Genomic DNA, 26,507 nt, shown 5'->3' with positions numbered 1-26,507 from the left:
AAAATTTTAAAAAATATTAAAAGATCTATGAAATATACAAAAAAAAATTATGATATTTTATGTCTACAACATTAAGAAAAAATTATTTTTTTAGTTAATATTTTTATTTAAAAAAATAATAATTTGGCACAAACCTAAGTGATATCGGTGATAAAGAAATTGTTGTTATTCCTTGAGGTCAAGTATTCGAGCACCAGGTATGTTAGGGGTATGAGCATTCAATGTCAAAAGGTTGAGAGTTGTCTCTAACAAAAACTATCTTGCACTTATCCAAGATTAATCAAAAATAAAAAATAACAATTTGACTCATTTTGAAATTTATAGAATTAAATTTGATTGTTTTAAAAAAATTGATTGTTAAATTTAAAACAAAAAAGTAATAGACAAAATAATAGAAGATATAAATATTTTGGGCTAAATTTATTAAAATGACCAAGTATTATTGATAATTTTTTTATAATACTAATATAATTTTATAATTTTAACTAATAATTTTATATTCATAATTATACAGAAAAATGATACGGTGAATTAAAATGTAGCTACATATTATTAGTTAAATATATCTAAAAAGTTAAAAATCTATTACCTATGTAATTATAAGAGAGTATAATATTATTTTATTAATACACTTTTATATAATTATTATGTGATGTTAACGTGTATTTAATATAGTTATGAAAAATATCAAATATTATGTTGTGGGTGAAAATATATATGAACAAATTTAAGTAGGATTTTTACCCGCTTATTGAAAGTATTAAGGTCAGGTTGGGGTATTGGTACGGGTTAAACCTTAGTTCTGGTTGTATGCAGCTTATTTATACTGTTATTGTTGATATGGTGAATTTGTGGAGCGGTCAATTAATCTTGCCTAAATTTGTTTTTAAGATTCTTTTGTAAGGGCTTGGATTCCTCAGCTTCGGGTGCAAAAATAAGTGATCTCATGTTTGTTTGCCTAAATCTGAGGGTAGCTTGGAAAGGATCTTTGTACTTGGAATAAAGCATGTTTGTTTTCTTTGATTCGAAATATTTTGATTAATCAGGGTTCTCTATGGGTCGCATAAATTCAAATGTATGTTTTGAATGGTACTAACTTATGGCAAGTTAGTGCCAAACCTCACTTCAGTTGGTGTTTGAGACGGATGCTCAGTGCTAAGGAGGAGGCTTTTTTTTATTGTTTGGGGGTGTGATTGACTAGAGTTTGATTACCACTGCCTAGATCTGGTCTGAGGTCATGATTAGGAGTGATGTTGTTTGTTGACATAGATTGGTGTGATTTTCCTTCATGTACCCAACATGTTGTCATTGCTTGGCTCGCCATCTTAGGAAGGCTTTCACAAAAAGACCCGTTGGTACGTGTGGGGTTGTGGTGGATTGTCATTGTGTGTTTTGTGGTAAGCTACAGTCGCAAGACCATTTATTTTTCTCTTGTCCATACTTTAAGTTGGTATTGGGAGGAGTACTAAGGTTGTGTAATGAACACCGACAGGTTATGGATTGGGATTAAGAGTTCAATTAGGCTATTTATCTCCTTAATTTGTACTTTGTGTGGTGTGAATGGAATAGTAAGATCTTTAAATCTATTTCCTGTTTATCTGATGGTGTTTTGAGTCAAATTATTGAGGTGGTTCGGGTCTAATTTAATAGAAAGCATCTTGTTCAAGTAGATTTGGTTAATTCCCAATTATGTGGGGCTTGGAGTATCTCTCCCCTAATGAGTGAGCGTTGGTTGCGTTTTTTGTGGCTTAGTTGGTTGTAGCCACGGAGAGAGACACAATTTTAGCATATGTTTGTTGGGCTTTATGTGGCTTTGTTGATTATATCTCTAACTTTATTATAACATGATATCTATATGAAAAATTATTGTATCTGCCTTGAAGAGCTTGCTAAGTCAACCACCGCATAAGGGTACTTCGTTTAATCACTCTTGTTGAACTTCCGTAGTTTAAATATGCATTATGTCCTAATAAATTCCGAAGTTAAATGATTTAATATTTTCTATTGTCTAATTTTGATATTGTATAAATGTTATATAAAATTTTAAGGTCGATGCTATTTATAGTATGATAAGTATTCGTATTATATTATATAAAATTTTTAAAATTTATTTAGTCATAATATAAATTGTTGTGTGTGTAACATATATACTTTTAACTTTTATTTATAAAATATAAACCGAAAATAATATTGTATTGATATTATATGAAAATTTGTAAATTTTAATCAAAATTAAACTTAATATATAATTACACCAAATAGCAAGTCAAGTTATATGGATATTTTAGATTTGTTCCTATATAATATGCATTTGAAACTGCTAAAAATATGCATTTGAAACAGAAAATTGACCGGAATAATTGAACACGTGGATTTTTGTTAATAATTTTCCTGCTTTTATTTTTTTTAATAATATATATTTATATATGAAAGAAAAACTAAAAAATACGTCTTTTTCCAAAAAGGTAAATTACCAATTTTATTATTCAATCTTTTTTTACTCTTGTTTTAGTCATTAAATCATAAAAATTATATAACTTTTGAATTGTTCATGTAATCATTAAATAAATAGATATGTTATTTTATTACCCTATGAAATCTATTTTTTTCAACCTCTTTTTCTCTCAATTTATTTAATTTAACTGTCACTCACTGCAATTAACTTATATTAAACGCCATTATCGATGATCGATGAGTCTTAATTTTTCTCACTAAACATATCTTTCTATAATCACGAACCAATATTTGTTTTTTATATATTTTATTTCTTAGACATCTAGATTGAAAATCTATTTTCTTTTTTACTACAAAGATTGCATTTGCATTACAAGCTTTATAGAGGCTAAGAAAGAGGGAAAAACTTAAATGTAAAGCGGCTTTTGTTAAATAAAAATATTTGAACTTTAATATTTTAGTAAGTGAGTTCGATTAATGATTAATTTAAAACGATAGATGATAGATTATGAATAAAAACCAATTGCTAATCAAGTGATCGATGGAGAACTTAATTTAATTAAAAAGTAAAAAAAATATTAATTAATATGCTCAAAATCTAATAAATAAAATATCATGTTATAATAAAGTTGTAGATATAATGGGGAGTGGAAAAATTAATCTTCAGCATTGCATAATAAAATTTAATTTTTTAAAAGTTTGGTGATCAAAATAAAAGTAAGAATAAATTGAAGTGATGAATTTGTAGTTTACCGATTTCAGAAAACACTCACGTGTTTGTCAATGTATCAAACCCAAAATCATGAAATAATCTGGAGAAAAGAAACAGAACTCCAGCTCTAAGTTGATCTGTATTTTAAAAAAGACAAAACTCCATTTTTCAGCTTATAAATTGGTTTTTGTACGTTAAACCAAATGGAGAGAAGGGAAGGGAAGATGTACAAGTCGAAATTGCAAGAGCTCTGCCAGAAGAAAGCATGGAGGTTACCGGAATACAACGTTACAAAGCAAGGCCAAGATCACAATCCTCGATTCGAAGCTACCGTCGATGTGAACGGCATGTCGTTTCAGTCTCAGAATCCAGCCAAGTCTTCTAAAGAAGCCCAAAATAACGCCGCTCACCTCGCTTTCCTTCATTTCACTGCTCCTCCGCTTGTTGATCATGGTACCCTCTTTTAACTTAACAAAAACCCAAACCCAGATTACAATTCCTTTATTTTCCCCCCTTCCCGTTAACAATCGTTTATTGTTTTCTTTTCATTTTTATGATAGCTTCTCTTATTTTATTTGGTTTTTTGTTGATATTTAATTTGATGTTTAAACGTCCTTTAGAGTAAATGCGTAGCTGCGCGAAGTTATCAATGAATTGAATTTCATCATTTTCTTTGGTGGGTGAAGTAAACTGTTGGCTTTGTAGACAGTCATATGCTAAAATTGTGTCTCCCTCCGTGGGTTCTTAATTTCAATGAGGTGGGGGGAAAAGAACTTGAAAATTTCGAAGTTTCTGATTTCGGTAAGTTGAAGTCCGAAAGATTATTTTTGTTTACTCAAATAAACAATATAAGGATCAAATAACTATGTTCACAATCTGATGTTCAAATTAGTGGTTGTCCGGTAAGATAGAGAATAGTGTAAAATAAATGAAGATAAGATTTTATTATATGAATCTCTCACCTAGTCCTAACCAAGGCTTGCTTAGCTTATTGTTTTTATACAATATAGCTTGTTTTGAAATTTTAATTAATAATTGACAGTTTACACAACTTTGGAAGTTGCATTTTTTTGTTATTTGTTTGCCCTAGGTTGATGAATTATTTCTTAAATTAGGTAAGTTCCCGCTCTGACTGCATTCATTGAACAATGAAATAAGTGTTATATTTTTAGATATTCTATGCTATCAAATAACAAAGTTGATCATTTTTATTTCAATGGTGATTTAAATTGTAAATTTTGCAGAGAACTCATGCCAAATATGTTATCTTTATGTGGGTTATTAACTTCAATGAAGTGGGAAAAAGAAAGAAACATGAAAGTTTGAATTTCCTGATATTGGGGAATTTGAACTCTGACAGTTGTTTATTTACTTGAGATGAGCATAATACGTATAAAAGAAAACTATGTCATTATAATTTTTGAATGGAGGTCATTTTGATAGATATTTATAATGTTTGTATGGATTTTGATTTGAGTTTTCGTTTTTGTTTGTAGCAAAAGAAAGTGAATTGTGAAGATAAATGGTTGTTTTGCAGATTACAGATTTGGTAGTATCTCATACTTAGATCAGTATCTCATATTTAAATCGGTGTGAATCATTATTGTAAATATCAAGGAGAGGGTAACTGTTCTATGTCTCTAATTGACAATAAGTTTCAACTTTTTCCCCAATTTCCCCCCCCCCATATAAATGGGTGCCTTGAATGCTAGACTGTGGTTCTAGTGAGCCAAAGCTCGATGGCCTTATCATATACCTTCATAATAAACTTCTTTTATTCTTTTAGGCAAAGTCTTGATAATTTTATTGCGTTTAAAACAGTGGGATTTCTTTATATAAAAAAAACAGTGGGATTTTTAAGCTCTTCAATTCTTTTGTATGTCTTCGAGAACCAGTACATGTTTTACTTTTTAAAACTTTTCGCAAGCTTTTTCCTTGCCTTCCCTTATCAATTTAGGATGCATATGTACAAAATAAAGTATCTTTCCATTTGGTTACTTGATTATTGCAGGTTCTTCAAAAGTAAATCATTTTTCCATTTTGGTTGCTGTGATTCTTGCAGGTTCTTCAAATGCAATCACAATTTTGATGGTGATATTGCTAACAGAAGGGTACTGCAACTAGAAGCAGATCGAGGTTCTCATGTCAGGGAACCTGCTTCCATTTCCAACAATAATGAAAAATTTAAAGGTCTGAAAACTAGTTTTGTACTCATATATTTCCTACTTGAACCAAAAGACAAACTGGATAGCTTGTTTGTCTAATTATTGGCATAAAAGATAATTATATGTGGTATGTGTTCCTATTAGAAGCCTTGTGCACTTCTCTTACATGTGAAGTAGAATTCATAACCTCAGTCAGTGCTCAAATTATGCTTTTTCTTAATCTAGATCTTCTTTTCTCCCCAGTTTTTATAAAATATTGTACCGTACATTCCATGCTTATATTAGCTTGATGTTGTCTTCATGATTAGCTTTGACCCTTATCAATTGAAAAGGGCTTAATTTTCCCAGCTCGTGCATGGTATCAATACATTGAACTGAGCACAAGCTTCCTCAAAGACATTTTAGCTCTAGGTTGATTGGGTTGATTAAAGTCTGCTATTCTGCTTTAGAATGCCTGCATTATCTCCTTGAAAACTCTTTAACTTGAACGTTGGAGCCAATTAAGAGTTAAAAGAAAGCAAAAAGACTGGCAGATTAGAATGGTAGCATCCATGGAACATTAAAGAGGCTGTTAGATCTGGGTTGCATGGCATTCAACATATTGCTTATGGTCAATATATAGATTGTTTTCCATATTTGGAGTCTTGATGAACTAATATTTGTTTGCGTTTTGATTTTCATTTTTGTTTACTTGTTAGTTTCATGCTTCTGCAAACTGTTTCCTTAACCCCTTGTTTACAAGGAAAAGCTCATTTAGCACTTTTTCTGATATGGAATTGATGGGTTACAGATATGCAACATTTTTACAAGAATGTATTGCAAAATTATGCTCAAAAGACAAATCTCAGCCGACCTGTGTATTATTGTGAGTCGGAGGGTCCGCCTCATGCAAGTCGCTTCAGGTGCAAGGTCACTATCGATGTAAAAACCTATGAGAGTTTGGAGTTCTTTCCAACAATAAAGGAAGCCGAACATGCAGCTGCAAGAATTGCATTATTGTCTTTGGCACCAGATACCATTGAAGAGGTCCAGGTTACTGATTCGTTTTTGTCTTTGTTGTGTTACTATCGTTTATGATATTTGTGAAAACATTCGGTTGTTGCAAATCTCTAGGGCTTGAGTTTTTGTCCTTTCTATGTTTTCGTTTTTCCTCAGGAAGACTCTAGCTTATACAAGAACCTGTTGCAAGAATTAATGCAGAAGGAAGGTTGCCTTCTGCCAGTTTACACTACAACAAGATCCGGTGAAGCCCATGCATCGATGTTTGTTTCCGTTGTGCAGGTAAAGGGAGAGGCTTTTACCGGGCAGGAAGTAAAAACCAAGAAGCAGGCTGAGTTTTCGGCAGCGAAAGTTGCATACACAAAGTTAAAAGAGGGTGTGTTCTCTAAAATCCCTCATTTCCGGTTTCCTTTTTCCAAAAAACAAAAACAGGAAAAAGAAAGATCCCTTTTTCACTATCCTGTTGTCAATCCTTTTCATGTCTTCCTCTCTCTCTGCAAATACAATTTGTTTGACCTGTTTAACCAAGGGGCATAAAATTTTGAGTGAAATGGCATGCAATTCTCAATTTTATTGTATTGGTGTTAGAGAAAGGTGATCTAAGTGTATCATGTGCTTACAAGTAACAAAATGAACCTTACATCTATAACACTGGAGGAATTTTCCGGGACTGATATGAGATATGAAGTCTAAATTGGAGCATGGTTAACAAGTTTCTGAATTCTAGGTGTTTCCTGTGCTTGGACCAAAAGAGTTTTATGAGATTTGTAGTCGTGTCATCTTTGTGAATTTATGTCAGCGGTTCATCTATGGTCCCTGTATGTTAGCGATGCGTTTGATCAGCTTTTGAAAATTCCCCTCCATCCATGAGTAAATATAGAGGCCTTAACACTTTGCATCATTTTCAGGCAAGTCAAATAGGTGTTCTATGGATATTACTCCGGTCTACCATGAACCAGAAGTGCATATGGTCTCAGCTTCTCACTTGCCAACAAATGTCAATGCTGTTACCCAACAAAATATTGGATCCGGAGCCGGTACATTGCTCAATTCTAGCTCAACTTCAGGGGCTGATCTGCAGGAGGATCGAGGTGACTTTTTACTATGGAAACTTCTATCATTTAATATTGAATTTCAATTTGAAGTATACAGTTGACATGTTCCTGAAATTGCATGCAAAATTATTTTTTATTTGCCTCCTTGGTAAGGATTTATCTTTTCAGGAAGTTTGTGTTTGCAAAAGGTGAATAGTTAGTTGGCTTGGATATTGGCTAATCCTACCCTATCAACCTGAACTCGAATTGACCTGGACCCGAAACAATCTGAACCTGAAATGACTTGAACAAAGCTACCAAAACCTGCAACAACCTGAACTCAAAATTATGTGAAACCCGAATTTGACTTGATCTGAATTGACCCAAAAATTTTGTGACCCGAAATGATCCAATCTAGATTGAACCGATGAAAACCAACCTGACTCACCCCAAAACTAACCCGACCCGCCCAATTGACAAGTCTCCTTGGATGTGATCCTCCAAATTGAATTTATCTGTGTCAAACACATATATACTCGTATTCGATACACTTAAACCTGAGTAACATGCTGCAGTGCATCATGGAGATTCTGTTTCCTCGCATGGATATATTCCCACGAAAAGTACGCCTCATTTAACTAGAGTGCATCTCTACATCTTTGGTAGTCAAATTGTTTGCAAGCTGTCTGAATGTTAGCTTCTGAGATGTATTTTCTTACAGCCATGTTCCTCATAATTTTCATGTGAATTTATTGCAGTTAATGTAACATTTATTGATCCTGTCCGGTCATCCTCACCTATCCTGTCCGAACATCCTCAGCCGGAGGATAACCTCTCTATTCTAATATTCTGTCTAACCACTTGGCTACTACGAATTCAGTTGAGGACTCAATACAGCCTATTGAAATGGATACATTATCCTGCAACAGGGTCGTAGTTCATCCACACGTGCCGAACATGAAGTTTCTGCTGGTAGCACTGCTCTGCCAATGAGTGACGATGATTGGGTTGCCGTAAAGGTTGGATCTGAACCAAACCAGTGACTTTTGACATATTTATGTATGTTAAAAACAATGGAACTCACATGAGAACTCCCTTATGTTATTTAGGGCTTTCTTTTTAGTCTTAAAACTGCTATCGACTTGTTCGTTCTCACAGCTTACTCATTAATGAACTATGCCTCATCAAAAAGTTTCAAGGTTAGGGGGAGAGATTATACATCTGTGCGTTTTTGTTCGGATTCATATTTTTCTCTGAATTATTTGCATTCATTATTTGTGTCTAATGTACGCGAACTAGTATGTCCGACCGTCCGACCTTAGGAAAATCAAAAGATCTCTTTCGTTAATAAAATCATAAAACATTGCAGGCTAACAATTTGAACTTTTCTGTTCAATTTTACGACATGTTGAAGTATCTCGTTAAAGGAAAGAAACAAAAATAATCTAATATTTCTTACTTTGTTACGAAACATGCTTATTTGGCACCCCTACGAATAACCCAATGTTCGTATGCCGATTCTGGCCGGCCTCTTACCATCTCAAACCCATCTCCTCGAAATTGCAATGCCTAATGAATCATTCAACTATAAATACGTACTAAGCGAAACCAGATACAAGTAAAAAAAACATTAGAAACAATAGAGTTTATTGAGCTTCCATCAATGGCTTCTAAAAGGCTTTTCATGCTTGCCTTTGTTGCCGTGTTTCTTCCTGCAATGGCCGTCGCAACAGAGTATATTGTCGGGGATGACAAAGGATGGACGATCAATTTCGATTACCAAGCTTGGGCGAAGGATAAAGTATTTCATCTTGGCGATAAGTTAGGTATATGTCGAGACTATGAAGTTTTTTTAAGTTCCACGATGGTTTACAGTATACATATGATTTTTGTTGAATGTATAGTTTATAACATTATCAGATAATTTTTTTAATCAAAATTTTGCAGTATTTCGATACCCTGAAGGATATCATAATGTGTTTAAAGTAAACGGTACTGCCTTCAAGAATTGTGATATTCCGCCTGGAAATGTAGCTCTCACTTCTGGGAACGACACGATTGTTATTAAGACTCCGGGAAGGAAGTGGTACATCTGCGGTGTTGCTAACCATTGTTCCAGTTATGGCCAAAAGCTTGCAATCTTTGTCCAATATCCATATGGCTTGGCACCACCAGCCGAGGCTCCAAGTGCACCTTCAGTGCCAACAACACCAATTCAATCTTGGTCTCCTGTTCCTGCACCTGCACCATGGGTGCTACCAGTTATACCTTCTGTGCCTGCTACACCTCCAGTTCCATCATCACCGATAGAACCTTGGGCTCCGGTTGCTGCACCATGGACAGTACCTGCAACACCAACTGAACCTTGGGCTCCAACTCCTATATCGTGGGAACCAGTTACACCGAGATCACCAGTTGAACCTTGGACTCCCGCGCCTGCACCATGGACACCTTCGATACCTGCAACACCAACCGAACCTTGGACTCCAGCCCCTGCACCATGGACACCTTCGATACCTGCAACAGCAACCGAACCTTGGGCTCCAACTCCTGCACCATGGACACCTTCAGTACCAGTAAAGCCAACCGAACCTTGGGCTCCAACTCCTGCACCATGGACACCTTCGGTACCTGCAACACCAACCGAACCTTGGGCTCCGGCGCCTGCACCATGGACACCTTCGGTACCTGCAACACCAACCGAACCTTGGGCTCCGGCGCCTGCACCGTGGACACCTTCGATACCTGCAACACCTACCGAACCTTGGGCTCCAACTCCTGCACCATGGACACCTTCAGTACCAGTAAAGCCAACTGAACCTTGGGCTCCAACTCCTGCACCATGGACACCTTCGGTACCTGCAACACCAACCGAACCTTGGGCTCCAACTCCTGCACCATGGACACCTTCGGTACCTGCAACACCAACCGGACCTTGGGCTCTAACTCCTGCACCACCAACCGAACCTTGGGCTCCAACTCCTGCACCTTGGGCACCAGTTACACCTTCGGTGCCAGCAACACCAGCTGAACCTTGGGCACCGACCCCATCTCCCTATCCATACATATGATTTGATTAATCAGTTTGAAGTCATGCCATTGGAGAATGCTTTAATGACAGATGGGAAGAGTTCATTGTAATAATTTTGAGTGTCTCAAACATTTATTATTTGATGATAGTAATTATTTTATACGCATGTAAGTTTGATTTATAATTAATAAATAAAAACATCATTGGAAATTTGATATTTTCTGTTTTTTTAATAAAGTTATGAAAATTTGAAGGGAAAAAATCATAAAAGATATTGACCAATTCTTCTTATTATTTTCTGTTACTCTATTAATTCATTACACTAATATTATATTAACTTTAAAATTTTCATATATATCACTTTAGTGTTTTCTCCATCACTCAACACGTTGACGAATTTTTCTTATCGTCCGTTATTACACAATCAGTTTAGATTTTTTTAAAATCTCTATAAAACTTGAAGAACTCAACACAAAACTTGAAAGAGTATGTATTCGATCTATCATTTTCACCATCTAATCAATATGAAATCATAATATACAGTATGTTTCTTCATTTTCTACTTTACCACAATTGAGATTTGTAATAAGATGTTCAAACGTCAAAAAAATAGAAAGAAATTTAAAAAAAAAAAGTAATTGTTAAAAGAATAGAAAGAAAAATAATAACAAAAGAAATTATGGAATAATTATTATATTCTAATACAATTTGTTTTGGAATTTGAACTTCTCAATATTTGCACTTCCAATCTTAATTCGCTTGAGTTTGTTTAATTAAGATTTATCATTAGTTCTTACATTATGTGTTCTTTGTCGATTTAGTTCTTATTTTTCAATTTGATCATTTAAATTCATATTATCTAATCATAATATATGTGTATTTAGGCATGGTAAAACTATTTTTAACAATTAAAATTATTTATTTATTTATTTCATATCGAGTCAAGGATAATTTTAAATTTTAAAATCGGATATGAAACAATCAAAAGTTCGATCTGATCCCACTTATACCCATCCATATGTGCATTGTTCGGATAAAAGTTAAAATTTAAAAATTCAAAAAGTAGATTAATTAAAATTAACTAAATCAAAATATCACAACTTATACCTACATAATACAAGACATGGTTTAACAAAGAAAAGTTGGCATGGATTTTCTCGTTTTATCCTTTGATTTGTACTCAAGCGAACCTTATAAACACTGTGAGATTACAATAGATTTCCAGGTTAATTAAGATTTACATTGGAACAATGATTTACTTCTCAGAAACCGTAACGTTCTGTAAATATTTATATGCAAACAACCCAACAGCCATCAACCCTAAGCCGACCGCTGCGATATTCCCCTTTGAACATGAATATTCGGCGGTAGAAATAATTTTGTTTTTCAAATCTTCGGTTGATTCTTGTAAAGTCCTTTTAATTTCCAATCTCGGCATCGAAATCTCTAATTTATTACCTTTCTTGGGCAATTCTAGGTTGAGATTCCCATTCGAAGACAAAGCACGAATCTGCTCTAAATTGTAATAATCGTCTGGGATTTCGATTCTCCACTTCAGACGTCTGGGAGATTCCGCGGTGATTGGTATTTCATATCTGTGTTCTTCAACAACGTGTTTAAGGATGGCTTTCAAATCTTTGATTTTGAAACCTAAGAACCATAGATGAAAATCATTAGATATTTGAAAATTTTCTCAAAGAGAGGAGTAAAATACAATACCATCAAGCTCGATATGAATCGTATCATAATCTTTTCCTCTCTTCCAGCGGCAACAGGGCTCGAGATAACCTTCCGTGAGTGTTCCCATGGCTGCTTTTTCTTTTTCTTCACCAGATGGAGTTGTTATTGCAAATAGGGAAGGGGTTTCTTAAGTTTATACAGAGGAATGAAATAATTGTTGAGTATAGATTGTTTCTTAGGGGTTTCCTCTAAGAATAGAATCATTCTTGGAGTTGTTCATTCCCAATGTTGCTTTTACATCATCCTCGACGTGGTTCCTGCGGGATCTATTTCATTCTAGAAAAAAAATTGGTTATAAAACTAAGTTTGGTGCTTCTTTTTAATCAATTAGTTCGTGCATTGACCGATAGTCATAGATAGAAAAGAAGACGATCATATAATTAAAGGGACAAATATTATGATACGAGTGATTAGAGAAATAGAATTTTATTTTGGAAATATTCAAATTAAACACATATTAATATCGGACACTTAACTTTAATTCCGCCACATAAATAGGTAAACAGCAACCTCAAAGCCTTAGATTCGACATTTCATTCAACGGAAGAACTTAGTTGGACCTTGACGGAACTCCGGCGGAGCCATAACTCATACATGGTCATGTAAAACGCATCGTAATCCAACGGCGGATCATTCCACTGGAAATGTTTACGAACCTTCAAAGTATTACTTTGTAATATTGAATACCCCTAAGCTAATCCTTTGAAGTATGTTCTTCAAAACTGGGATGTCTAAGTAATGAACCACAACCGAGAAGCTTCCCAATTTAATGTGTCCGTGAATGGGAGATCGTAATGATTGGCCAGAATCACCGGAACACAGCCGTAATATATCGCATCTGCAACACGAGCGGTGTTCACTTCGAAGCCTTTGACGTGGAGGCAGAACTTTGCGTCGAGCAGTTGCTCGTCATCAGGTGTTCCGAGCCGACCAAAGTGGGCGAAGATGGCGGTGTCGTTTCCCCAAACTTTGAGAAGAGCTACTCGTGCGGGTGAGTTGATTGTCCCGGCAAAAAACGCTAGCTGCTTTCTACAATTTCAACAGAAATAAATAATCATGTTACTCATATTCAGGTGTAAATAATAGTATGTTTAGTTTTTTTAGAACTTTTGATTAAATGAACCTTTTTAATGAAGCAACGTCCGGAGGGTTTCCCTGTCGAGGCCAAATTTGCGGCATCGAAGCATCCTTGTGAGGAACATATCCGGCAACAAAATACGACGAAGAACAAACGACTTGAATCACATTGAATTTAGCTTCAAACACTTCATCCATGGCGAAACGGCCAATGGAATGGCAGGCAACGTAGAAATGATCAGCCCCATCGGTTCGATTCCAGTAAGGATACGTTTGGCTAATATTGTAGATGTACTGTTTGATGAAACTCCGCATCCCTTCAGGACCGATCCTCGGGTCATGCCTCATTTCGACGATGGAGAATGGCATAAAGAAAAGGTCTGCTTCGCTTGGGTTCTGGGTGATGAAATGGCTGCCGGCGATTACTTTTTTGAAGTATAGTTCGCTGGCGTAATGGCCCTTGGGATCGTAATCCGCTGGCAATAATATATTAGCATAGGGATCATCTTTGTCATGTGGATAAATATATATCTTCATGCTCCTATTCATTTCCTTGTAATCTTCTTGAAACAAATCTTCGTCATGGTATACCTCTGTGTGATTTGCATAGTTTCCTGAAACGCCAAATCCAAGAGATGTATCATAAGAATAGAACCATAAAAACTAGCATTTCTCATAACAACTTGACTTACAGTTAGGGTTTTAGCATTCAGATAATTGTTCATTCAGTGGTGGATTTAGAAATACTTTTTAAAATGGACACATCTATATTAATATTGTATATTTTTTTATATAGGATAGACACAAATAAAATTTCAAGTAGACACCCTCAATAAAATTAACTACAAAAATAAAGAAATTCGGATGACAAATCTTACTTCTGTCATTGTGTTCATCCATTGTTTGTATAAAATAAACGAATATGAATAAAATTTTTGTGTTTATTTAATAAATGAACGAACACAAATATATGTATGTTCGTTTCATTTACTGGCTCGTTTATTTGGTTCTCCTTTTCCTTTTTTTTATTTTAAATATTGGTAAAGACCTGAATTAAATTTAACTTAAGCTAAACTTTGGGATTCAAATTGTGAAGCTTAAGGAACTTACGACTAATGACTTAATTTTACCATTTTTTTTACTTTGCAAATAAAAGGGCAAAACTAAATCAACTCTAAGCTCCTTAAATGAACATGTTCTTGAATGTTAAACGAACATGCGTAAATGCTAAACAAACGAACATGAACCCCTTTAGAAATAATTAAACGTACACAAATACGAATGTTAAACGAACATGCACGAATGCTAAACAAACGAACATAAACATCTTCGTAAATAAATAAACGTACACAAGTATGAAATTGAAAATTTAAACAAACATAAACTGAATATGAACAACTTCAAAAGTAAACAAACAAACACCAAATTTATTCGTTCAAACTCGGTTTATTTGCACCCCTACTTACCATATAAGCCAAAAAGGTTCCCCGTAGACCACTGGTTCCCTTTGGACGGAGGAGAAGATCTGGGTGAAAAGAACAATTCATCGGCTGCATTTTCAAATGAAAAAGGGATCATTTGTTGGATTAAAGAAGAAATGGTGGAAGATTCTTGGTAAAGATTGTTTTCATTATTGGTGAAAACTTTTGATGTTGTGTAGAGTACAGTGGAAATTGCTAAACTTGTAGAGAAAAATAAGAACAACAGTGGAAATTGCTAAACTTAAAGGTAGGAAAAAGAAAGTGCCCCCAAAAGATGTTGAGCAACGATGCTGGGATATTAGGTGGCACAAGGAAGAAGAGGACTTCGCCATGGAAGCAAAGACGAGCTTAAGCGATGGAGATTCAAACTACAATCATTAACCATATGTATGCGTATGTGCATTAAATGCTGTCAAAATCATGAGAAATTAAATGGAAAATGCGTATTATTCAGAGCTGTTGTCATATTTTGATTCAATTTCTTTAGTTGTTTTCAGAAATAGAAGGCAATTAACCTGTTTATAAAGACCTTTGAACATGTTTATATGGAATATCTTTGTTGATGTATGCAGAGGCTTTCACCATGTTTGAAAGGTATGGACTCTTCTTTTTTTTTAAAAAAAATTGCAGGTTAAATTTTGAGGTGTCCACATCGATTCATATTGAAAAATAAAGGAGAAGATCACTTTGTTTTTTTCATTTTTAAGCTATATATAACTTGGCATGCCGTTGAGGTATTGGTTTAATTTTGGCATAACACCCTTTTTGACCATCTAACTTTGTTCATTTAATCATTTTAACCCTCAATTAACCCAAATACTGATACTAACTATTTTTTTTCATTTTCTGTCACGCCATAAAAAAATTTAAAAATATTATAAATATAGGTAAAATCAGTATTTCAATAAGGGTAAAATAATTATTTTGATTTTTTTTAAATTTATGCGACAGAAAAAGATAAATTAACTAATATCAACTTAACAACGTCGTTACTTTTTAATCGCATGTATGTTAATTTGACAAAAATAAAAGTTTAAATACCAAAAGAAAGAAATTAGACATAAAAGTTTTTTAATAATAACAATAATAAAGCAAAAGCAACTGAAACACTACACAAATATTAAATTAATCTATTTATAAAGCAAAAGCAAGCATGAATCTGTTCATCCAAAGGATGAACGTGAAAGGCATGACAAATTAACAAGTTCAAAAGGTAGTATTGGGAGTACAATATCCCCTTAATTACAAACGAGATATATATATATATATATTAAAAATAAGTGAATAGAAATTAAGGGCACTTGAGCTGATTGCCATGGGTTCTGAGTTTAGCATAGCAAGGACATGCACTCTTGTGGCCGTAAGTCCCCGGAGGAACGCAGTGGCATCTCTTACAGCACGTCCCGCATGCTCTGTAACAAACATTCTTTCTCGATGCCTTCCTGCACCGCCTGGAGCATGCATATTTGCAATCTGCACATTTCATTTTGAACTGTTCTAATCAATAACTAAGGGTTTAGTTACATTGTAAACAATAAAACACTTACTGATTCTCTTGTGATAGTGATACTTTTTGTTGAGACCCACCATGACACTTGCTTCATTCATCTGAATTACAACAGAATGGGTATATATTCATGCTTATAAATATAAGAAAAACGTATGAAAACAAATACACAAGGCTCACATTTGTCACAGAGTTCGCATTGCTGCTAAATGCAGAAGCGTGCACCAAAGCCTGACATAGAAGAAATTAATAGATAGATTCAGATGGAAAATTTGCAATGGAAAACCATTATTATCGGTGAAGTTTACCTGTATAAGGATGGCAAGTAGAAGAAGGAAGAAGAAGAGCTTCATTTTGTATTTGAAATGGTTGGATAAAATGATAAGGTTATTGGTGAAATGGAGACAGAAGATTTATTGGTATTATATTAAAGAGCTTTTGTTGCTTTTTCACGTGTAAAGATGACTGGGAAATCACAGGCATTGAATTGGGTGAAGCGGGAACATGTTTGCACTGCTGCTTTTGGAAGTTGGTTCCTGCTTTTTTATTACTGTGCGTAGGTTCTATATCATGTATGCCTTTTCGCTGCCCTGCCCTGCTGTGCTCGTGCTCTTCACGTGATTTTATTTTCTTTTATTGGTCATATTAATTTGTTAAGCAGCCATGCAACGGAAGCTCAGCTCAAGTTGAAGCCGTTTTCTTTTCGAATTTACTTTTAAGATAACTAAAAAATTAAGGGTAAACTATAAGTTTAGTATCTAAACTTTCGAATTTACTTTTATTTATCTTAAAATCATAGCTAAAATTTACTTTTTGTTTACAACATGATACTTTTTAATGGAAAAATTACATTATTCATCACTCAACTATCTTCTCGCTCCTATTTTAGTCATTGAAGTTTAATTTTTTTTTAATTTAATTACTTAAATTTTAAATTACTCATAATTTAATTACTCTAACTTTCAATTATATATTAATAAATTAATAATGATGATAATAAATCTCATGTCACAAAAATTATTAATAAAATAAATTATAGTGATTAAAATATGAACAATTTAAAAGTTGAGTAATTAAATCAAAATATTTTAAACTTTAGTGACCAATATAGGAGTGAAAAGATAGTTAAGTGGTGAATCATATAAATTATGCATAAAAAAGGGAATTTTGTTAAGTTTATAAGGGCGAGGTACTAAAATAAAATAAAAAATAAACGTTACGTATGATTTTGAAACAAATGAAAAGTTAGGTACTAAAACAAAATAAGTTTAGGTATTAAATATGTAGTTTACCCAAAAATTAATTACATCATTCGTCAACATTTTATATTAATCATCAAATTTTAAAAATATTATAATTATGTTATAAATTATTCCATGATAGATTTTATAACTGTTATAAATTGTTGTTTTTCCAGATGTACCATCTTCACCGTATTTTGTTTGACGGTGCATATAGGCCTGATATGAGCAAATGCAGAAGGGAATTGGGATTTGATACTGATTTTACTTGTCCCTCTTCTGAATTAGGGTTCGACAGGTTTCTTTACACTCAAGAAATCATGGGTTCTGGGCTAACAGAGTTCCAAAGAATGAAAGTTTAAAGGCAGATTTCAGCTCCCCTTTATGCAATGCATGGAGTTCAAGAATATATGGAGACCGTCGATGATTCTGCTGCGAACTTGTGGGATCTTCCAGCATTATACTCACCTTTCTGCTAATTTTTTGGGGTTTTTACCTACGGTTCTAATGGTAAGAAATTATGTGTTCTTCTAATAGATGAAGTACATCGACAAGCGATCAAGTAATCTTCTGGTTCCTCTTCGTCTTCAACGCCTTCTACCCCAACTTCCTCATAGTCTTTCTCTAGAGCAGCAAGATCTTCACGGGCTTCCGAGAATTCACCTTCCTCCATTCCTTCACCTACATACCAGTGAACGAATGCTCTCTTGGCATACATGAGATCGAACTTGTGGTCGATTCTAGAGAAAACCTCGGCCACAGCGGTGTTATTGCTGATCATACACACTGCTCGTTTTACTGGAGCAAGATCACCCCCTGGTACCACCGTCGGAGGCTGATAGTTGATGTCACACTTAAAACCAGTAGGACACCTAAGAGACAAGACGCATCACAATCATTTGAATAACAAAACTCAAGGCAAAACATCCTCCTTGGAAAATTATACCTAATAGTGATAATCAAATTGTTAATATGTAATTTTTGGACCTGTACGTAAGAGATGGATACTAACCAGTCTACAAACTGAACTGCCCGTTTAGTTTTGATGGTAGCAACAGCACCATTGACATCCTTCGGTACAACATCCCCACGGTACATTAGACAGCATGCCTTGTACTTCCCATGTCTCGGGTCGCATTTCGCCATCATGCTTGCGGGTTCAAAGATGACGCCTGTAATCTCAGGAACTGACATCTGCTCATGGTAAGCCTTTGCAGCAGAGATAACTGGGGCACATGATGAAAGCATGAAATGGATACGAGGATACGGCACAAGATTAGTCTGAAACTCCGTAATGTCCACATTTATGGCACCATCAAACCTCAATGAAGTGGTCAAAGAAGAGATAATTTGAGATATCAAGCGGTTCAAGTTGGTATAAGTTGGCCTTTCAATGTCCAAGGATCTCCTGCATATATCATATATAGCTTCATTGTCAAGAAGCACAGAAACATCTGTGTGTTCAAGGAGAGAATGAGACGAGAGCACGCTATTGTAAGGTTCCACAACTGCCGTAGAAACCTGCACAACGGGATAAAAAGTTGCCCGAGAACTGTGAACATAATAGTTTCATTGCATAATGAAACTCGGAAGTCTTCAACGATACCTGAGGAGAAGGGTAGATAGTGAACCCAAGTTTTGACTTCTTTCCGTAATCTACGGACCAAAGCTGAACCAGTTCCACCACCAACAGCATTAAATACCAAAAATCCTTGCAGACCGGTGCAGTTGTCAGCCAATTTTCTCACTCCGTCGAGGCAAAGATCTACAATCTCCTTACCAACTGCAACATATGATACCGAAAAAGAAGTTTAAGCCATTGGTCAGAGATCTGATAAAATCATTGTAATTTGCAAGACGAAAAGATGCTCGCCCGTATAATGTCCTCTAGGAAAGTTATTAGCAGCATCTTCCTTGCCGGAAATAAGTTGCTCAGGATGAAACAGTTGTCTATAAGTCCCAGTTCTAACTTCATCAATGACAGTGGGCTCTAGATCAACAAATATAGCTCTTGGCACATGCTTGCCAGATCCAGTCTCACTAAAGAAGGTATTAAAAGCGTCGTGGTAAGAACCTACGCTTGTGTCATTGCAAGCAAACACAAATGAATCTTGCCATTAAAATGGAATGACGGAAATACAATGAAGAAAGTGATACATTTATGACACTCATTCCGTGTTCATCTCTGTTTTCGACAATTGACAAGCAATTGCAGCTATCAAACCATACTATACAATTTAGATTCATGAGCATTCATTGTAGATTCAAGGAAATCATTTGCATTTCAATACATAAAATTCAACCAAATGACACTATCCCTATAAGATTTTCAGGCAACCATAAACATTACAAACAATTTGTTCCGCATCAAAATTGAAAATGAAATGAAATGGAAAATTATAATATTTTCAATACAAGTTCTATACCATTCACTTCAATTCAAATCAAATATCCTGCTTCCATGATACAAATACTAATAAAGATAACAACTAGTTTCAATCAACACATAAACGATGATGATGATACATGCAAAAGAACAAGTTGAATTAATTTAAAAGAGATATGAATTTAATTTAAATATTAAATCCATCAATGAAATTCACTCTTTTTCCAGCAACATGTACATATAAAATACTCACCTAGGCATCATCCCATCAGGTTAAATTCCATGTTCAAGACAATAAAGTTCCCAACAAGAATTTCCAACCTGAATCCCAGCTTGACCAATATGAAAGCTGATAATCTCCCTCATTCTTTTCTCTTTTTCAAACCCTAAATTTCAAACAACCCTTTTTTTCTACCGGAATTAAATGAAGGAAAAGTTTAATAAGGAAAACGAAGAGAGAAAAATGAATGAAAACGTTAGAAGTAGAAAAGATAAGTAAAAACGAGAATTGAAGGACAAAAGAATGTTTAATTAATGGAGAAATTAATTAAAGAGTTTGTTGGATATCCCGCCGACTGTATGGTGGGGTTCGACTAGATCGGCTCCATTGTCGGTTCTCGTGTGGCTTAACATTTGATTTTTTTTTTTTCATTTTCCTCTTCCTTGTCCCCATTAATAATATATCTTCCAACTGTATTTTCCTTTAACAGAATCTTTTTTATTTATGTATTTGGTATTTATTATAAAAAAAATATTGTACAAATATGAACCTAAAGTGTTGTTTGAGCTTGTGATATATATCCCTTTCATATTTTATATTAAAATTACTTCAAGATATAGATATATCAAAAACACTAATTAAAACTTTTGTACACAAGCATGAGAGGGCTTAATGTAGAATTATGGGATGCTAATTTTGAGAGAAGTAAGATGTTGAATTAAATTTATTTTGAAGGATCACATGATAATGATTAAATTATTGTTTTTTCTTTATTTGATAAAATATTTTCTTTTATTCTGCAACATTAAAATATTGCATTTCATGTTTTTTAAAGTATTATAATTTATACAAAATTTTACTAATAGTGTTGATAATCGCTTTATATTGGGTTGGTTATATTTTTTATCCATATGCATTCATATTATTTTTTAATATATTAAATTTGTTATTTTTAATATATTAAAAAAGAGGTTTCTACAAAAATTTAGCAATGGTAAAACCAAGTTCACACTATAACATATGCAATAATAATTTTATGATACCTATGGATGAAGGAATATAAACATATCCATAAAACAAACATCGATTTCGTCTAAACGATATCATTTGATAGTTCAACTTAAAAGGTTTCTCACAACCATGATATTCAACAATGGTTCTTATGTCAAAACAAAGGATTAGTGAAGGAACATCGAAAGAAGCTGAGACGTTCGACGGTCTAACTGTTTTCCTTTTTCAAGTGCCCGTCTAACCTCTCAACCACGTGTTTCGATATGACGAGTTGTCACGCAAAGAAGCATCGTGGGGCTTGTACTCCATTACATAGCTGTGCGGAAGCTTTAAGTGACGTTTGATCGAGTCTCTTAGGGCCATGACAGCCTGGCACAATCAAAACATGATCAATAACTTCTGAAGAGATCGAAAGGAAGAGACGAAATAGGAAAATCGGTGCGATTACTAATAGCAAACCTGATGATCTGACGCATTACGATTCCATACACTCAATATATCCTCGTTGAAGCGAATGCTCAGCACTGCACCACAAACATTATCTCCATAATCAAGTTGATCACCAACCAGGGCAAGAACCTGCAAATGTAAGGCGTAATGAATAATATATATATCGAAGGTAGTATTGAATAATATTAAATGTCCATCATCTAGTGCCCAAGACATGGCACCATTTTGAACAACCAATCACAAACTAAATAGAAATTTAGAACATTTCAAACAAACCCAAAGGAAAAGATACATTTAAGAAGGGCCTGGAATTTCACCATTCATGGTATTTCTTATAAAAGCACATTAGCAAATAAGAAGGTCCTGCACTCTATTTATTTGTTTATTTTATAGTTTAAACTAGGGATAAATCTTTAAAAGAGAAATGAGGTTAACATTTAGGCCAAGGAAGCCTAAATGCTAGTTAGGAAAAAACAAGATGGCTAAAATGTGCTTCTGGGAAATTTGAACCAGGTTTCAGGGATCTTTTCAGAGGACAAGAAACCGTTAGTTTTCAGACCAAAGATTGGTGGGCAGTATGACCAATTTCATCCCCCTATAAAAAAAACAAAAATGTACATTATAATCATTACATTCGGAAATGGTATCTTCAGGCAGTATATGGGAACAATGCAATCAATAGAGGAACATACCTGGCTATGCACAGAAATAACCTCTATTTGTCTGAACACACTTATTAAACTGTAGCTCTATATTCGAAAACATTCTACCATTGGTAGATCATAGATGTCAACAAAGAAGAATAGCTCATATGGATATTGAGGCATCAGAGAGAGAATAATCAACTCAACAATTTTCACATTCCACTCTTAAGAGTTTAATCATAAACAGGGAGTTTTACTGTTAATGAAACTCCATGCATAGTATTTCTGCGGGACAAGGACTAATATTCTGAACCTATATTCAACAATGGTATCACTGAACTTCCATTGAAATAGTCTAAAGAAGTTAAATAGACCGTAAAAACTTTCATTTAGTTATAGAACATGTCAAAATCAAGCATATGCTTCAATTAAGGTGAAGTTCCCATGATTCAGATTAGAATTCAAAGATCTGGTTAGAAACCATTGCAGAAAGCTGACTTAAAATGGACATTTGACCTTGTTTGTACAACAAAACCTAACTAGAATATCAGGAGGGAGATTCTTATATACAGTATTCTTTCTTACCAGATCTTCCCAAAAGCGACCTGAAACAACCTTTTTGAACCGAATTATCCACTTGCCACCATTGCAGTTTGCAGAGTCCTGGGATAATAACATATGAAATCACAAAGGAACCACAGTAAAAGAAATATTAATTTTTATACAAAAATAATGGCAATATTGGTACAAGCAGTTTGAAGGCAAGGCCTTCAACAATTACCTCCCATAGTGGACGGATTCCCTCCTTGAATAAATGCAAATCTGTGGGGCTTGGCAAAGTAGAGGGACGGGCCAAGTGGCAATAACAGACCCAAAAGCCTTCAACCTGCAAAACGCTTATACCAAGGTTGGTATTTACAATCGAACATATTTAGCTAATTAGGTTATGCTCTTTAAAAAGAACTTACTGTACTGAAATCCACAATTTTCTTTATATTGTCCTCATAAGCTGTTTGGGTTCGAACTCCAGGCGTCCGACGAGTGTACCAGAACGCAAACTTGTGCTGTTAAAAGGAACAGGAGAACCAAATAAAGGAACTAATTGGCAACAAATTTTGCACTTAACAAGCTATCCATGTCAAACCAAGAAAATGAAGAGAGAAATATAATATACAAAGTTACAAACATTATAAAAATTGAAGACCTAAAGTTAGACGATCACAAATTTATTTAGATCATAGAACATGGACTAGAACATAACAGGTAGCGTAGCGGATACAATTATGTTTTCCCTTCAATCTTAGGAAATCATTTTAAACCCTTAGTTAATTAGGAATTTAGGATTAATAATAGAATGTGTAGAAATTGAGTTGTAGCTATACATTACTTTGCAATGTAGAACCATAGTAGGCTCTCTACAGCCAAAAATAAGATATCTGTTTCAAGGTTTGTTTTCATTTTTTTCGTGGTCCTTTTCACACTTTGATTAAAATACAGACTGTATAATCTGATATAACATTGAAAGCTTTTCAAGTGAATTATGGTAAACTAAGGCATCGTTATGGCAGTATCTATTAACTCATTTGCCAGTTCTAGGTGGAAACATGCACTTTTGCAACTAACATTACGAACTTAAAAGTGACGCACTTTAAACTCTCCGAGATGCTTTAATATCAAAAAATCAAATAATCACATAATTCTTCAAAAAAAAATCATTATTTCAGTGTATCAATCGAGTAAGTCATTCCAGATGTTATAACTTCAAAAAGGAATTAACATTTCAGTAAAAACGTGAAAATTGAAATTACGAACAATTACTCAGCAAAACGAAATAAATTTCCGACAACGAAATTTCTTGTTTTAGAAGACCGATGGCAGATTATATCTTTCATATATTGAGAGAAAAAAACGGTTATCTGAATCGAAATAAAAAGCTACGGTCCGTCATAAACCTAACAATTTCAAAATATTGATTTTGAAACTGTAAGCAGATTTATCCACACGCAGAACATTACACATATGTTCACATATTTAGAAAAAATCATGGAAAATAAAAATACCTTCAGAGGATGCAAACCGGCTTTGAGCTCACGGGCTTGGCGTTCTTCAGCTTCTTTACTATCGGAATCTATCAATTCGTTGTTAATATTATTATTGATCAAATCTTTGCTGCTGTTATTGCTCTCTCCTTCCTTTTTCTCCGTAACATCAATTTTCGATTCCATTTCCCCTCTTTTTGCAGATCAGAAGCCCTAACGTTTTTATTTTTCTCTCTGTGCTCATTTTTTTCCCTTTTAAGGGAAAAGGGAAAGGGGAAATGGGAAGGAAACGAGATGAAACGGTGCGTTGGTTGTTGATATTTCTATTTCTGATAAACTAAACTAACTGCCACTTTAGTTTTAATTTTGTTTTATTTTATCACTCAATTTGCAAAAGCTACATTATGATCATTTATATTATCAATTTATCTTAAAATAATTATCCGAAATTTAACTCCTATTATATTAATATATTATAAGTTAAAAAATAAATAAATTTTAATTTAATATTTTAAATTTTAGCTTTTTTGGAATAATACGTTTAAATTTATAACTATACATTTATCTGAAAATCAAATATTGCTTTCTATAATTCCTTTTACCACATACTTACATAATCTTAAATTCTCATTAAACTGAAAAAGGGAGAAAAATATGAATTAAGTGACTTTAATGATTAAGGAATTGTTATTATTCTTTCAAGTTTTGAATTCGATCACGACTTCTGTAGAGGTGTATGAACGTTTATTGTCAAATGATTGAAATTCTTTCGAACAAATTGAGTAGTGATGAATTGAATTTAATGAGTTCAACCTCAATAGATCTTGCGGCAACCCATCACAAGTTAATTAGGGTCTTTTCTCTAATCTTCAACATTGCTAAGTTTTTTTTTTATTTTAGAGTAGAACATGTTGAAAGGGGATTAAGTAACGTAAGATAATATTGAATAATTTTATAAATATTTTACTTTTAAAATTTTTAAATATTAAAATGTTAAACATTTTAATATTTTTCGTATTTTATCAACTTTTTAAAATTATGGTGTAAAAACTGTAAATTACATTAAATTTATATTTTAATTAAAATATAAGTTAGGTTAAGTTAAAAATTAAATGTCACATTATTAGTATAATATAAATTAATATTTGAGTGATTATTTTATTATAAACTAATAATGAAAATATCATAATATAACTTTTAAAAAATAAATGATAAAAGTATGAACTAAGCGACTTTAATGATTAAGAAATTATTGTTATTCTTTAAGGTTTCAGGTGCGAGCACCACATATACTATATGTATGAGATTTCAATGTCAAATGATTGAAAGTCATTGAATGAGTTGTGTGGCATTCTTAATTCGGCTAAATTTATCCTACATATGGTTTAATTTAAGTCATAAAATAAATTTAGGCTTTTTAGAGTAATTTAAACGAAAAATAATTATTTTATTTTATTTATAATGTGAACTAATTTATCATGATTTAAAAATAATTAAACAACGAGTGGTAACAGAAGAAAATCAATTAATAAAACTTATAATCTTTTTATTTTTTAAATAGTTCAAGGGGAGTGCAAGTTATTTAGAATATTTCTTAGTTATTGATAATATATATTTTGTAGATGTAACTGTTCAAATTCATACTCAAATTTAAGACCATTAAAGATAACGATACTCTCTTTTATCAGTGAGGTCGCTTGATGAATTCAATAAAACTTAAAATCTAATTATAGTTAATTTATTTTTATTTAAGAAGCTCAATTTATATTACATTCTCAATAGTTCAAATAATTATAATAATTGTCAATTATTACAATAAATTATCAAATTTATAATTAATATATATATTTTTGAAATTATAATAAAAATGTATATAATGAAACATAAATATGAGATTTCCGAATTATTTCAATTTAAAAAAAATTAGCTGACCCTATTCCCATATGTAATGGGGTGCGGGAGAGGTAGGTAGTAGGCTGCCCCCAACGTTAGGTTGAAAACAGCTTCCGTGGAAGACCTCCCTACAACAATCAAAATTTATGAATTGTCCACCGTGGGACTCGATCCCACAACCACAAAGTTAAGAGCCTTGTGCTCTACCAACTGAGCTGGACAGAAAATTATAATTATTTCAATTTAACAATATATTATATTAATATTAGTTATATAAATACACTTTTTTATAAGTTTTAAATCATAAATAATTTTTTAGAAGGAATTTAGCTAAAATTAAATTTGAACAAACGAATTTATTTTTAGAAAAATAATGATTCGAGAAGTAAGTTTGAAGTCAAAATTTTAAGTTCAAATTATTTA

General features: G+C 33.4%; 3 protein-coding genes and 2 pseudogenes across 3 annotated transcripts; 2 read left to right on the top strand and 3 right to left on the bottom strand.

The window, feature by feature from the left end:
- Positions 1-3,376: 3,376 nt before the first annotated feature.
- LOC120113878 lies at positions 3,377-8,568 on the top strand (annotated as a pseudogene).
- A 436-nt stretch (positions 8,569-9,004) lies between these two features.
- On the top strand, positions 9,005-10,435 carry LOC120113687 (vegetative cell wall protein gp1-like). The gene is made up of 2 exons (XM_039134756.1): positions 9,005-9,190; positions 9,312-10,435. The coding sequence occupies exons 1-2, from the start codon at positions 9,028-9,030 to the stop codon at positions 10,433-10,435; spliced, it is 1,287 nt and encodes a 428-aa protein (XP_038990687.1). The 5' UTR covers positions 9,005-9,027.
- A 2,828-nt stretch (positions 10,436-13,263) lies between these two features.
- Positions 13,264-20,255, bottom strand: LOC120113873 (annotated as a pseudogene).
- On the bottom strand, positions 15,903-16,566 carry LOC120113877 (gibberellin-regulated protein 9-like). The gene is made up of 4 exons (XM_039134933.1): positions 16,509-16,566; positions 16,381-16,431; positions 16,241-16,301; positions 15,903-16,166 (listed from the first exon to the last, which is right to left on the bottom strand). The coding sequence occupies exons 1-4, from the start codon at positions 16,551-16,553 to the stop codon at positions 15,985-15,987; spliced, it is 339 nt and encodes a 112-aa protein (XP_038990864.1). The 5' UTR covers positions 16,554-16,566; the 3' UTR covers positions 15,903-15,984.
- An 842-nt stretch (positions 20,256-21,097) lies between the features above and the next one.
- LOC120113874 (eukaryotic translation initiation factor NCBP-like) lies at positions 21,098-24,425 on the bottom strand. Its single transcript, XM_039134930.1, has 6 exons — positions 24,213-24,425; positions 23,121-23,216; positions 22,934-23,038; positions 22,738-22,815; positions 21,518-21,637; positions 21,098-21,427 (listed from the first exon to the last, which is right to left on the bottom strand). Exons 1-6 carry the CDS (start codon positions 24,375-24,377, stop codon positions 21,296-21,298), a joined length of 696 nt encoding a protein of 231 aa, XP_038990861.1. The 5' UTR covers positions 24,378-24,425; the 3' UTR covers positions 21,098-21,295.
- Between the last annotated feature and the right edge of the window lie 2,082 nt (positions 24,426-26,507).

This window comes from Hibiscus syriacus, unplaced genomic scaffold (genome assembly GCF_006381635.1).
Source record: "Hibiscus syriacus cultivar Baekdansim isolate YM2019G1 unplaced genomic scaffold, ASM638163v2 tig00110213_pilon, whole genome shotgun sequence".
Classification (NCBI taxonomy): domain Eukaryota; kingdom Viridiplantae; phylum Streptophyta; class Magnoliopsida; order Malvales; family Malvaceae; genus Hibiscus; species Hibiscus syriacus.
Note: the sequence above shows the minus strand (reverse complement) of the source record. Positions and strands in the feature narration are given on the sequence as shown.